At 48.0% G+C, this 14,913-nt stretch overlaps 1 protein-coding gene across 3 annotated transcripts in view; it reads right to left on the bottom strand.

The window, feature by feature from the left end:
* ZNF512 (zinc finger protein 512) overlaps positions 1-14,913 on the bottom strand; it is a 337,392-nt gene that overhangs the window by 191,631 nt on the left and 130,848 nt on the right. For all 3 annotated transcript variants that reach the window (XM_069605439.1, XM_069605440.1, XM_069605441.1), the window contains one exon: positions 10,800-10,898. In XM_069605439.1, coding sequence (XP_069461540.1) covers positions 10,800-10,898 — 99 coding nt within the window. The remainder of the gene's footprint in view (positions 1-10,799; positions 10,899-14,913) is intronic.

Below are 14,913 nucleotides of genomic sequence, written 5' to 3'. Positions count from 1 at the left end.
TGGCGTCCCTGGACGACGAACCTGAGGAACTTTCGGCGACTTTTGAGGATGGGAACGTGGAAGTATGTATCCTCCAGGTCCAACGACGATAGAAAGTCGCCTTCCTCCAGCTGTCCCAGTACGTGCTGGAGGGTGACCATCCTGAACTTTTGTAATCTGAAGTATTTGTTCAAACGACGAAGGTCCAGGATGGGGCGCCAGCCGCCCGTCTTCTTCCTGACGAGGAAGTACCTTGAGTACACCCCGGAGCCTCTTCGGGACAAGCTCGATGGCGCCTTTCCTGAGCATCGCCCGTACTTCCAACAGCAGTTGCAGGATGTGATTTTCCTTCCTGGCCACAGGTGGAACGTGAGGGCACTTCTTCAGGAATTCGATAGAGTGTCCTCTTGCAAGGGTATCCAGCACCCAACAGTCGGTGGAGATGGACTTCCACACGCCGACGAAATTCCTCAGCCGCCCTCCCACCGGGGTGCTTCGGTGGGGGCCCGAGACCACAGCCGGTTCAGTCCTGCTTGGAGGTGGTGGCCTTGCCGCCCTGGCCACCTTGCCGACGGCGGCGAGGCGCTCCCTGCTTGCCGCGACCCCTGTAGGCCTCCTGAGACGAGGAGCGTGCCGCCTGGCAGTACGACGACGAGCCACCGCTGGATCCCTTGGAGGCACCCTGTCTGCCTCCGGAGCTCCGAAAGGGCCGTCGTTGCTGAAGGGCTCCTAGGGCGCGGGCCGTCTCCGTTTTTATGGCTTGGAGGGACTCGTCCACCGCCTTCCCGAACAAGTTGCTGCCGTCGAACGGCATGTCCAACACCCTGGTCTGGACGTCCTGACGGAAGTCGGTCGCCCGGAGCCAACCCCGTCGTTGTAGGCAAACACCGTTGCCCAGCTGGCGGAACCCGTTATCGGCAATATCGGTTGCCACCGTTATGGCGTGGTCCGACGCCACCTCGCGCTCTTGCAATATTTCCAGGGCCTCGGACCTCTTGTCGTCTGGCAGGAAGTCCAATATGGGGGCCAGCTTAAACCAGAGCACCCTGTCGTAACGGGCCACGATGGCCAGGGCTTTGGCCGCTTTGATCGTCGTCGCCGCCGACAAAATGACCCGTCGCCCCATGGCGTCCAACTTCTTTCCCTCGCCGTCTGGCGGGGAATTCGACGTCGAGGCTCCTGACCCCACCGCTTTCTTCTTCGCCGCCGCCGAGAGGACCGAGTCTGGCGTTGGCTGGGCCCTGAGGCACAGGGGAGCGGTTTCGGGGACCCGGTACTTCTTCTCGTACCGGTCCCGTTTGGCTGGTGCCGTGGAGGGGTTTTTGAGAACCGACAGGCCCTCCTCCCAGATGTCATCGATTAGGGGCACCGCGATGACCGCCTTCCTCTTGGCCTCCCGGCGCTGATAGAGGAAACCTTCCTTTTTCTGCTCCTCCGGGCAGAGCTGGAACAATTCGGACGCCCTGGCGATCATGGCGTGGAATAAGCCAATCTCGTCGGGCGGCAAGGCCCGGGAGACGGGAGACCCGTTCCGTCGTCGTCGCCCTCAGAACCCGTCGTCGAGCCCAACGCACTGTCATCTCCCGACTCGTGGGAGGATGAGGAGGGAACTGTAGGCCTTACGGGGGCGAGCGGAGGAGAGGGTTGGGTCCTCCGTCGTTTGTTCTGAGGACTTCCCGGCGGGCTTAGTTGCGGGTCCTCCGGCCTGGGCAGTGGGAATCTCGTCCTTATCTCCGAGCATAAGGACTGGATGGCAGACAAAATGGCCGCCGAGCCATCCTGAGGCCTAGGATCCGGCTGTGCCGGAAGGGAAGGCCGCTCTTCCTCACCATCGTAGTCTTCCTCGGTTATCTCCCGAGGATCTTCCTGACGGGATCGAACCTTCTCGAATTGGACTTCGAGGTTCCTCACGGCCTCGGTCAGTTCCTCCTCCGAGGCGGACTCCGAGCTCGAGGAGGGCACTGTGCCCCCCCTCGCTTCTTCCATCATGGCGGCCACGACGATGGGCTGAAAAGAGGATTCCCTCCTTGGCGGCAGGGAAACTCTAGTCCCGGAGGCAGTCTCCGCTGGCGGTGTCTGCCGGCTTGGCAAGAGTGGCCGCGATAGCCTCGATAGAGGCCTTCGCCTGCTGGGTAGGGGCCTTCACCACCTTAGGTGCGGCCCGGGCCTTCTCCTTCGGGGGAGGGGCGACGCCTCACTCCCCCTCTTCCGAGATCGGACGGGGCTTCTCCCGAAGCTTACCCGGGGTCTCGGACTTTCTCTTCCCCGAACCGGAGCGTTGGCTCGTGGTTGACGGTGCCGGGGAAGGTGCGCCCTGCCTGGCGACCGAAGAGCCCGACCTTTCGGCGCTCCCGGAGCCAGCGGACTCGCGGCGCTTGGCCTGGTGTTGGGCCCCCGTCGCCGGGGCACCCGCACAGGACTTAGAAGCCCACTCGGACCCTTTCGTCGTCTTCTCACCCGTTGAGCCCTTCTCCAACCAGCTTGCGAGACGGGATCGACGGTCCCTCATGGTCCGCTCCGACAAGTTCTTGCAGAACTGGCAGTCCTTCTCTACATGAGTCTTGTCCCCATGAAGACAGTAGAGGCATCGCGAATGTTCGTCTTCCTTAAACACATTCTGCAGCCCGCATCCTGGGCAGCTGCAAAACAGCTTGGGTCCGGGCAACAAACTCGCATCCTGGGCCATCTCGAAGTAGGCCGCAAATCTTCTGGAATCCTCCAAGAAGTTGATTCGACGAAATCTTCACCCTTGAGGGGCGTAGGAAAATCCTGCAACGGGTAGCCGTTAACGGGAGTAGAAACGGTGGAGCTTGAGGCTCGATTAACCGAAAAAAAGTGAAAATTCACCCGAAAAAGCGCGAAACACGCAGTAAAAGCTTGAGAGCTAAGCACGAGGACTCCCAACACTTGAACGTGCGGTAAAAATCTGAAGATGGCTGCCAGAGGCGGGGCTTAGGTAGAGGGCAGGCATTGGCTGTGGTCAGTATGACTCAGAGATCAGTGATTGGTTACTACTAGGAAAGACAGATCAGAAACGAAACGGATACTGATTTTTTCTTTACCGAGGATTCCCAGCCTGACGACGGGGAATATTCATGAGCATGTGAATCCATGCCAGACCCCATGCTGGAGAAGATAAGGATTCAGAGTCTAACTCTAATGTTATTGATGAGCTAGAAGAGTCAGAGGTGTCTCGGGGTGTGAGCCCCACTGCACCTCTACCTGTTTTAGGCACTCAAGCTATAGCCACAGGGACCCTACCAGGTCCAGTACTCAGTCCAGAATTCGTCTCTCTTGAAAAAATGAGACATGAGAGTTCCAAAGGCTCCAAATGCAAACTGAAAGTAAACATCAAGAAATCCAACTCCGAGAAATGGAAACGCATCATGCTCTTGAAATGAAGAAATTGTCTCTTGAAAATGGTTCTATCCCAGAGTCTTCTAGGTCTTCCAGTCCTAAGAGGCCTTGCATGCTTAAAGAAGCTGTGAGTATGTATGAGGTGAGACTTGATATTTTGGATTGGTTGGCTGCTTTTGAATATAACTATGGGCTTCAGCGTTTCACAGGGAATCGGTTGATTCCTTGGTTTTTGTCTAGGCTCCCCCAGGTTGCAACTGATGCTGTAATGGAGGTTGGGGAACTTGAAAGATTTGAGTATGAAAATGTGAAGCTAGCTTTGATAGCTAGATTTGGGGAAACTCCTTCCCAGTACCTTAAGAGGTTTAGGACCCTCAAAAAGCATGATGGTACACCTTGGTCTACCTGCGTGTGCGAATGTTTGAAGAACTTAGATGGTTGGATAAAGGGTTACAGAGTACACTTTTGAAGGAATGAGAAATCTATTTTTGTTGGAATCTATTTTTGATGCCTGCTCTCCTGAGCTCAGACAGCACTTGGCTGACTCTAAGGAAATTGATCCAAAGAAGTTAGCAAAGGCTGCTGACTTGTGGGTTGGCAACAGGGCTACTCACAAGGATTCTGGGGCAACTCAGAAGAAGGATGATGATGGGAAGCAGCAAAAGAAAGATGGCAAAGAGAATTCTAAGAATACAAATAGCAAAGGTAGAGAAAAATGTGATCAGCTACACCAACATATTATCACACAATACAAATTGTATTAGTCATAATTAAAAATCATCATAAAAACACAGATGTTAAAAAAATCTTATAAAAACATATATAAAGTGCAAGTGACACAAAAAACTCTAGGGTAACAAATCAATTATAACAGTTAGACATTAGTCTTTGACTGGACTAGAGCACAACTCCTGTGGTACAGCTTCGTATGACAGATACAGGAGGAGAAAAAACGTTTTGGCCAATAAAGACCCAAATACACAAACCAGATGTTTTAGTAACTGGTGTAATGCCTCGACATGTTTCAGTTCTTATATTTTCATTCAAACTTTCTTCAGGAGGATTTTTTGTTATTCCGTCACTTTTCTTATTTTCAAACAATATAGCACCTAAACATTTTGTAGTGCTGAAACCAAAGAGGTGTTGCGTATACCCTATGGATCAAGAATTTCAGCTGTAGAGTTTACAGGAAATTTAAACAGGCATCAAGCTGGGGACCTGTGTAAAATACACTTGCTGGTTTGTGAGGGGCAGTGCCACGCCAAAAAGGCTGAAGTGCACTTTGCTCGCGCTCGTAAATGAAAGCCTCAAGTGGATCAACGCGGGGCCAGCATCCCTTGAAGAAATGTAGATGCCTGTAGAACGAAGGAGCGGGCGTTCACAGCATGCATGCCTTTCAGAGGGCATGCATGCCTTCCCAAAAGTGTTTCTCAAATCCCATCCTGATCTAAAGTGTGTACTGTTGTTTATATTGTAGCTCATGTTTGTTAGGACCTGTTTAATGTTGCTTTCCTAAGACTTTTTATCCATTTAAGCATTTTTGCTCATTTTGCATTATTTTACAAAGCCATTTTCACCTTTCATTTTAAAAGCGTCAAATTACAGAAACGGTTTTCTCTCTTGTTTGGGGACGGAAGATTGCATGTAAACTCTACACATTGTCTTCATTCCTGAATACCTGCTGACTAATGACATCTGTATAGGATTGCTGATTTGTACCTTGAGAACTTTGCAGGGGGAAATATTAACCTAAACACTATCTGCTCACAAACCAAAACTGTTCTTCTGCCTGTGTTTTACATTCTGCATTATCATAAGTCAATTCAATTGCTTTACTTATTTTTTTAAGTGTCTTGTCACCACTTGGTGATTGCTTAAAATGTAGGTGTGATTTGAATATTAAATAAATAACTTCATATTTACCTTTACAAACTAGCCTGATTCCTGGTTCAGTGTGACCTGGAGGGGGTGTGGGGGGGTATTTTGAGACAGGTGTGATATCAGTGGTATATCATTCAGAATATTGAATTTAGAGACACAAATAAATAAGGGTTTCATTGCGCACTACATTCTAGTCGAGACCTGGGTGTGGGCCTTATTGAAATCCTTAACAGATTTTGGGGGCTCGGGCCGTGATTCTGAATTCAAGATACCACCCGTGACAGTCTAACACAGCATACTAGCCTGCAGGATACAGACACCTCGCTGGGTTGGGGTACTGTGCTACACTGTACAAGCACCTCTCAAAATAAATACTACAAAAATCGTGCCTGTTTGTAAAACTAAATTAACCTTGAAATAAGTCATAAGGAAATTGATATTTCCAAAATGGCGACCCCAGTAGAGATTAATATTGCTAGGGAACACCTCCTGCACAAACTGTTTGTCAGGGGTGAGTGGCTCGAATAGAATGAACGGGTATGGCTGCAGGAAATAAAAGAACAGGTCACTGCCATAGACCTAGATACATGGCAGGACAAGGGTCCATTACACCAAGCGCTTAGTGAACTGTACATGGCCCCAAAAATAAAAGAGCCGTGTAAAATTGCCAAAATAGCGGCCTACCTGTACCTCCACATAGGAATAATACAGGAAAAGCATGCAGAAAACAGTTCTGGCAAAGAAGCAAGGGGAAACACTACAGACAATCCAAACTAATCTGGACTCTGCAAAGTAAAGGTTCCAGAAGAGCCAAGAATCAGAGACAGAAGCTAGGCAGTACTTAAACTAAAGGAAGATCTGGCCCTCTTACAGAAAGAGAAGGCAGAGCAAGATACCAAAGTACAGACACTGCAAAATGAGTGTCAGTAAAGGGTTGACTCTTTACAATAGAGTCAACAAAAGCTGGCGCAACAATTCATTTTTAATAGAGTCTGTGCAGAACAGATGGTCGTCTTACAAGACCAGCTAGACCAATTAAAAGAGTAAAATAATAAATTAATTATTAAAGACCTAGAATCTCAAGCAGAATTTGATGAGGAGGGCCAGAAGTCCAGCGCATTTAAAAAAACAGAGGGATGACCTGGCTGCACAGAGGGGCACTCTAAGTCAGGAGAGGGACACCTTAGGCTAGGAAGTCAGCCAATTAAAAACTAAGTTAGAGGAAAGAAAGCTGGCCCTCCAGGAGCTTAGTGAAGTTAAACCCGAATATGAACAGCTACTAGAGCACACCAGGAGAGTGGAGGATGCTCTTGAAAAGAACACTCAGACAAATAATGACAAAACTCAGGAGGCGAGTCTCCTGCAGCAAAAAGTGGCCCACTATTTCCAAACCAGGCAGGAAGCACAGAGAGACGATGAAGCTCTCGGGAAAAAGAATGATAGGCTCTATAAACAGATAGCCATGAAAGAGCAAATCATTGAGACCAGTAAGGCCTTACTAGAGGAGCAAAAGAGTCAGATTTTGGCATGTCACCAGGGAATAGGGGCTGAAAGAGAAGAGGTAGGAAGGGACAGAGAAACCCCTGAACATAACATCAGGACCCCTGTAAACAGGGACACTAACCCCTTCATTACCATGGGCTCTGCCACCTTCATGTCCACTGGCACATATGAACCAAGGGCCACGGGGATGGTAGACTTCAGCAGAATGGGTAACAGAAATGGATGGGCGGGCGTCTCTGTACAGATTCCCAAATGTTAGGGCTAGCCTCTCTGATCAGGAAGACTCCTGTGAAGGGAGAATCAGGGAACTGGATCCTCAAAAATACCGCCTACCAAAGGATCAGTCGGTAGAATTTGGTGGGGAAGTCCAGGAAAGCAGGCCCACAAAGAGTATCTTAAAGACCTCTTCTCAGTTAGGGAAGTGGGGGGGGAGGCAGGGAGGTACTCTGCCAATCCTGGGATCAGGGGAGAGTCAGAAGACTCTTCTGAGCGCCACAGGCATCAAGAAACGAGGCCCCCACATTCTGCCAGCTATTCTCAAGTTCTCAGAATCAGGGAGAGCCTAGAGGATCAGATAGCCACCTCCTGTAGTAGTGCTTCTGAGTCAGAGGATGAGTGGACACGGGTGACTAAAACCAAAAAGGCCAACAAAATTAAGAAGGCTCTCCTAAAGGATCCCCTGAAACAGATCAAGGCCATTAAGAGCGTCATAACTCCCTATCACAAAAATGCCAAGTATTCAGTCTGGGAGCACCTTGAGTTATACGAACAAATGATGGATACTTTCCACCTGAAAGATAGCCAGAATTGTATCCAATATGTCAAGTGGACATTTTCCCCTGAATACACCAGATTCTTTGCGGGGCTGGAGGATAAAAATCACTCAAGATGGTCCCCCTACAGGGTGGCCATCTTAAAACATTTTTCCGTACATAGGAACCCCCAAGAGGCCCGCAAGGCAGCCTACAATCTGCAGTGTGGGGAAGACCAGACACCACAAGAATTTGTGCAAGAACTAAAACGTGCCTTTGTGCACAGACAGTAGGGAGTTCATTAATACCTTCTTTCATGCACTCCCTAAATACATCATGACCCAGCTGGTGAGGGACTTTCACGAGAAGAGATCACTAGACTGGGTCATTGAACAGGCGACCCGTATTTATGAAGTGCAGAAACCGGTAGAGAATAAAAATCCAAATAAAAATTCCAAACCAGCCTACACCCCTGCTGCTGCTAAGGTGGCGGAGGTGAAGGTTGCCCCCATTTTAGATCTGGAGATGGTGGGGAGGGGGGGGGGGCTAAAAATATTCCTGTACAGAATCCATCTTCTAACCAAAGAACCAGAAGGCCCTCGGGCCAATCCCAAACGGGTAGCCAGGGAGGTAATCCCACCAATGGGACCCCCAACTCTCCAGATTATATCAGCCCCTGTTACAAGGGCAACAGACCCATTCTGGGGTATGTGTGGACTCCCACAGCCCAAGGGAGGGTATCCAACCAGATAACTACCAACCGAGGTAACTTCCCTCCTAACTTTCCACAGGAGGGCAGTAATCCCCCAAATGCTGGGTTGAGCTTCTTTCCCTGGTACCCGCCAAACTTCAACCCCCAAAACAACCCTCCTTTCTTTCCCCACTTTCCTGAGCCCAGACAGCCCAATCCGGGAGAGGGGAGGCCAAGGGTGGAGGAGTACCAGAACTATCCCAACCAAGGGTATTACGGGAGAAGGGACAGTTACCCTTCCTGTGATCCACCTAGGATAGACCGGAGACTCCCGTATCAGCAAGAGCGGGTGTCCCAACTGGAGCGCCAAGTCCAGAACTTGTCACAGGATCTGGGTCGTATGTTGAGGGCTCAGCAGAACCCTCAGATGAACATGCCGGCTCAGAACTCCACCAATCAAGGGTCTGGCACTCCAGAGCAATGAAGGGGAGAGAACCCCGATAACCCACCCATTCCAAAGTAGGAGGCACAGGGGGAAGAGGGGTGTAAAGCCTTAGAGGAAGCTTCCTTCCCTACTTGTGAAAAGCCCCTGGAAACCCAGGAACCGGAACCAAAATCTCCTGCCCCCGAAAGTCTGCAACCTAATGAACAGAGGGCGGGTAGGAGAAATAAAGGACCTAAAAAGACCCATTTTGTGGAAGAGGTTTTGAAGGAGAGGGGTCCTCAGAGGACTCTGGGAAAACGATCTTCTCCTTCAGGGATGGGGGAACTCCTCCCAAAGAAAAATGGGTCCCGAGAGATCCTATTCCAGACTGGGTAGATGTGGGGACAGAGTTAAAACCGCCTATTCATGGAACCCCAGAATGACAAGCCAGAAAATCACCTGGCCCAAACCAATTCCCAAAAGGGGGGGGGGGGCGGCCCAGAATCAAAACCAGGGGAGCTCAAAACTCCCCCGATATCCAACTGCCATATTTTCCCTACAGATCCCCAAGCTCCCACACAGGATCATGCACAAACCTATTCTGGGGACTACCTCCAAAAAGGGGGTGGGCAGCCAGAACCAGAAAAAGAAGATTCCCTAGCTCCCCATAGCCATTCTGGGGACTGTCTCCAAAAAGGGGGGGGGCAGCCCTGAATCAGAAAAGGAGGAGCCCAGGACTCTGCCAATCACGGAGTGTGAAACTGACAGTTCAGATTCCCAAACCACCCAACTTCATTCTGGGCACTGTCTCCTAGAGGGGGAGGGGCAGCCCAGAACCAGCACAAGAGGAACCCCAAACCTCACCAACCACTTCTGTTTACTGCCTCCAGAAAGGGGTGGCAGCCCAGAGTCAGAAAAAGGGGAGCCGAAACTCATAGCTGTGTGTCAAAATTCTTTGCCAGATTCCCCAACTCCAACACCATCTCTTGACCCAACTACCCCAGTGTCAGAGTCAGAAATAAGTCAATTGACCATCCAGCTTACCAAGAACACCCACTACTTTTGCCATTGGAGGAGAAGGAAGGTAGATTCTATGCCTCCATCCAAGTGCAAGGGCAATGTGCAATTCCAGCACTGGTGGACAATGGACCCCAAGCAACTTTGCTGTCAAAGAGGGTCTTTGAGCAATTAAATTCAGGAAGGGGGAGAGATACCAGATCCCTCTCACTCCTCTTCCTAGACAGCTCCAGAACTTTGACAGGAAGGAAATTCCTGTCGAGGGGTCTGCAAAGCTGGAAATTAAAATTGGGCGACACAAAATGAAGCACCCGGTCATAGTCGTGGTGCCAGAGGGAACCCCCTGTCTATTAGGGAATGACCTGCTCCGTAGGCTGTCTCCCCTAATAGATTGTGTGAATAAGGTACTATGGACCAAGGCTCACAGGCCAATCAAATTAAAACATAGCATCAACCATGTTAGTTTGAATGGCACATGCCACATGGCTGAACAGAAACCGGACCAAATTAAGTTCTACCTTCAAAACAATGACATACCCGACGTTGCCATCGTAGCTGTGGGACATGAAACTGGTGATGGGAACTCATCTCCATTTCTGCAACTCAGTCTCAAGTGACATTCCACACTGGAAGTGTGTCTTGTCACAGCTTGGGGATTGCTGCTATATATAATATATATCTATATATATATAGATACATTACTCACCGTAATCGTATTTTCGTATTTCTGATGCTTGCATCTGCTTAGATTTACATGCTGTGCATAGGCCGACATCTAGTGGAAGCTGCTGAGTATTAGTTTGTTTTTTGAAACTCGAAAAAAGGGCGTTGTATATATATATATACATATACACAAACATATATAGGGGGGTATTTTGAGATGGGTGTGATATGAGTGGTATATCATTCAGAATATTGAACTTATAGACACAAATAAATAAGGTTTTCATACTAGGCGAGACCTGGGTGTGGGCCCGATTGAAATCCTTAACAGCACAGAGTACTTACAGCTACTGCATGCACGGCCTGAAAGCACCCAGCAGGTGCTTATAACCACATTCAAATCCCTCACTCATTAAAACACACTGTGCACATAGTTTGTAACCATTTATCCCTTGGGAATTAACTTTTGAAATCTGATCCACAACCACATAAAAATGTCAAGTATGCAATCTGCTTAGGACCTTATGCCTACCTCATTTGAGCATTTTAACCGACCCATTTGCCTCAGCACCAAACGCAGCTGCTCCCGCATGGATTGATCATCCAATTCTACTCCATCTGCAAGGACTGGCTGCAGAGAAAAGAAAAAGACCGGCAATCAAAATGTTTAACAGATATAGCAACTTACTATTTAACAAACAAAATAGTGTTATTTCTGCCAAGAAATTATTTCATGTTTATACTGTGACAAAGTGCCCAGCATGGGTCTAAGAGTCAGCGATGCGGTAAACCAAGGAGGCTCAGTACCGCTACTCACTACAAGAAGCAGGGCCCATGGTAGCGTGGAAAGTATCCTAGGCCACGTCACCCTCTCCCAAGAGAATGCAACAGGGTCTTGTCATATGGGGTAAACTGTCAGCATGTCCCCTTTAAGAAAGCAAGGTGAGTCACTGAAGCAGCTGAGAGATGCGTGAGCAACACCCAGAGAAAGACTGCCCAACCAGGGAATTTCTGTTTGCAATGCGTATTAAAATGAAAAAAGGGACTTAAAAAATAGGACATTCTCAGAAAAGCTGAAAAATAACGTGCATTGTTAGCAGCTGCCATTATACCCCTTGGCATTACAGATGCCTTAGCCAAACCTTTGGAAGCTGCTTGTAGGCAACGTAAGAGTCAGGTTTATATTTCCCAAAGGAATCTGGCTAAATACAGTCTGTTAGGCAGAATTTCATGCAGTACTCTCTGAGACCACCACATACAATTAGGACTACAGGTGTAAGCAAAAAACAATCTTTGATACAAGTCTGTACTACACAGTTTGTGGTTGCGTGCTGAGCAGCCAGGCTTATCTCAAGAGGGAATGGGCACTGTGCTCGCCAATGACCTTCCTGTCAGCAATAAGCACATTGATTAATATTCACAGGACCCAAAGGAGCATTTCCTTTTGGGACATACTGACCTCTGGTCTGTGTCGTGCCTCCTCTGGGGTTTCTAACAATTTGCTGTAATAATACTTTGGTTTTCAAATCTCCTTTCCTCTTTTCAATTTTGTCCTTCTCATTATTAACACGGTTCTCATAATACTGAGCCATGTGCAAAACCTCAGATTGAGATTTTGCCTGCCAAGCGCTGTCAGAGGACATAATCTGTGACTGGATGTCAGGCAACAATCCACGTACGAATATGTCCACAAACAACCTTTTCCCAGACTCTGTACCTAAATCCTGTCCACTGAAGTCAGAAAATACCTGCTCGAATCTGTTAAAAAAATTTGGTGGCGCCTTCAGTTTTTCCTTGAACACAGGCCGTAAGCTTGTCCCAAATAATTCTTTTCTCTGGAATTATAGTTTTTAATTTCGCAACAATTCTATCAGGCAAAGTAAGTATTACCTGTGGTGGTTTCTCACCAGCTGGTCTTTCCCATCAATCCTAATCATATTAGCCCACGTATCTCCCAACCCTGGCACATCGTCTACTGTCCGAACCCGTTTCCATACATCTACGGGTAGGAGTACAGGAAATAGCAAGTCATTATCACTCAAGGTGAACACAGAGGACTGCAAGACGAACTCTATTTCTTTGTAAAACCCCGTCGGGGTTTTCCTGATATCGGGAACTGATTGTCTAATAGTGTTCACTTCCTCTCGTGAAAACGGGACGTGAACGAATTGTGATACATAATGTGCAGGGATATCCACAGCAGGGGCACCAGTCCCAGCGTCGGCGGGGATCTCAACTTTTGGGACAAAGGTCGGAGGAACCTCTCTCATAGGCAACTGAGATATAGGTACCTCCGGCCGCTTACTAAGCAACAAAGCCAGGTCGAGCGCTAAGGCAGCTGAAGAAGTGTCGGGCAAAAAAGCCCTTTTACAAATCCCCAATAATTCTATGGGGCAACTAACCTTCTTTCTTACACATTCTTCTTGCAGGTACTGTACCATTACCTGAATTACCTTTCTTTGCATTTCTACTGTATACTGACTATACGTGTCATATACTTCATCTGGCGGAATCGATGAATCCGAGATCCATCGAATCGCATCTTTGGTACAAATTCGTATTTCCTCGGGTGCCGATCTAAGACACGGAAGGAACCGTTTCTTTACATATATTCTATCGTCTTCGTCATCCTCGTCTCGTGACTTTTCAAAGTCTTTCCTATACTCAAACAATTTTTCAACATGCCCATATACTTTCTGCTCTGTGTCCCTTGAAAGTGCCAAAGCATTCAGATCTCTCAGTCCATGTGGAAGATCCGAATTTTGTAATCTACCCCACATCACACATAAATGAGTCCCCAAACCTTCGATAAAAACATTTTTCTCGGGAAAACTATTCAAATTAGATAATGTGGAAAAAACATTAACTTGATCACCTTTCTCCATACAATGCTTAGCCCATGCAAACAATTCCTGTTTCTTACCTGCAGAAACAGTATTACGAGTGACACCTGCACCTGGATCAACTTCAGTCAATACGGGACCACTCGGAAGCGAAGGTGCAGGTAAATTTAATAAAGGTGCAACTATCGGTGCAGAAGGAAGGGGCGGTGCGATAGGTGGAGGAACAACAACTAGGGGACTAGGAACAATAGGTTGTACAGGGGGAACAGGAATAACAGCAGGAGCAACAGCAGGAATGGGCAGAGTGCCCATAATAGGAACATACAGAGGTGGCGCAGAGGCATCAGGCCTGCGTTCGTTTAACAATTTCTCAATAAATTCTTCAGAAACATGGAAATCGTTAGAGGGGTAAATTTTCTGGATTCCAAGTGAAAAAGCCCTATCCATATTTTTAACTGATTCCGAATGTTTTTCTTTATCATATAACAACGCTTTTTCGGCGTTTGTTTTATGACAGCGTGCATGTTTGTCCCTACTTTTAAGCTGCTGTAACGCTTCTTTTTTTCCAATTCTGTAAAACATCAAAGGCTGCAGTTCTAGCCTTCTTTTTTAGCAAGATTGATTCTAGGTATTCAATACGGGGGATCTCAAAACTACCGTTGGTTGGCCACTGAAATTCGGAGGCATGTCTGGTCTGTCTGTGCCAAATATCATTAAATACTATACTACCAATGCCATACTTACAGTACATAGTACATGCCGGCGACCCCTCCTGTGGTGCCGGGCGGCTAAATTCCAAAGATTGTCGATCGCTGCGGAACAGAGCCCTAAAGCAGCTAGACAATTTCCCAGGCATTTCACAAAAAATTGGTGTTACCTGGTCAATAATTGTGTCTGCAGATACAATACGCCAAATTCAAATTGTCAGGGTTAAATTAAGAGCCGGGTCACGACTGCACCTGACCAAAACTAAGGAGGACCGTACGGTTTATCAAAGAACTTCACTTACGAATTTTACCTTGTGTTTGGTGGTTTCGACAAATCTGCCCGCCTCAAAAATGGACCCTCGTCAAGATGCCGTGTCAGACCACACGACTATCGTCCAAGGATCGGATCGTGCAGCGCTGCCGAGGTATCGCGTCTCATTCGGTCGGGCCCGCAGAATCACACCGTCCGATCCCGGTTCGATAGTCTGCGTCAACCTTCAATGATCCGGCATCAATCTTGAGGGTCCCTGTTCGGGCGCCAACTGTGAAAACAAAGAAATTGATATGAGGCTGGGAAGCCCAAAGGAAACACACCAACACAGGTTACAAAGGACATACAAAGTGCTTTATTTAAAAGCTACAACAGTTACCAAAAAGTCAATTGACAAACGGATAGCTATTCGGCTCTCAGAGTAACGTAACGAACTTCAACGAAGGTTCGATGCATTAGTAGAGAGACCGTACATTGGAATACTTGGCCTTTTTATATTCTTTATGCAGCCCTGGCCAACCCCCTCGCGGGTTAACCATTCTTGGGACCAGGCCTAGGGTTCATTGCCAGGTCAATCCCATAATGTATGCATTTTGATCAGTTCCGCTGATACAGTTGTTCATTTACACATAGGTCAGGGATAGGACAAGGTCTCAGTTCGCGACCCCGACAAGTGGCCTGCAGGCATATTACTTATTCATGTGTGCGGAGGTCACAACGGCCAGAATCTCACTCAGAATGTCATTCGGCCTCCATTTTGATGTTCAGGGTGACTTCCACATTACAAGAGAACCTAAAATGGCGGCTAAATCCAAGATGGCGACT

The sequence above is a fragment of the Ambystoma mexicanum genome, chromosome 4p (genome assembly GCF_040938575.1).
Source record: "Ambystoma mexicanum isolate Mex_15411 chromosome 4p, UKY_AmexF1_1, whole genome shotgun sequence".
Lineage (NCBI taxonomy): Eukaryota > Metazoa > Chordata > Amphibia > Caudata > Ambystomatidae > Ambystoma > Ambystoma mexicanum.
This window is presented reverse-complemented; position numbering and strand designations above follow the sequence as displayed.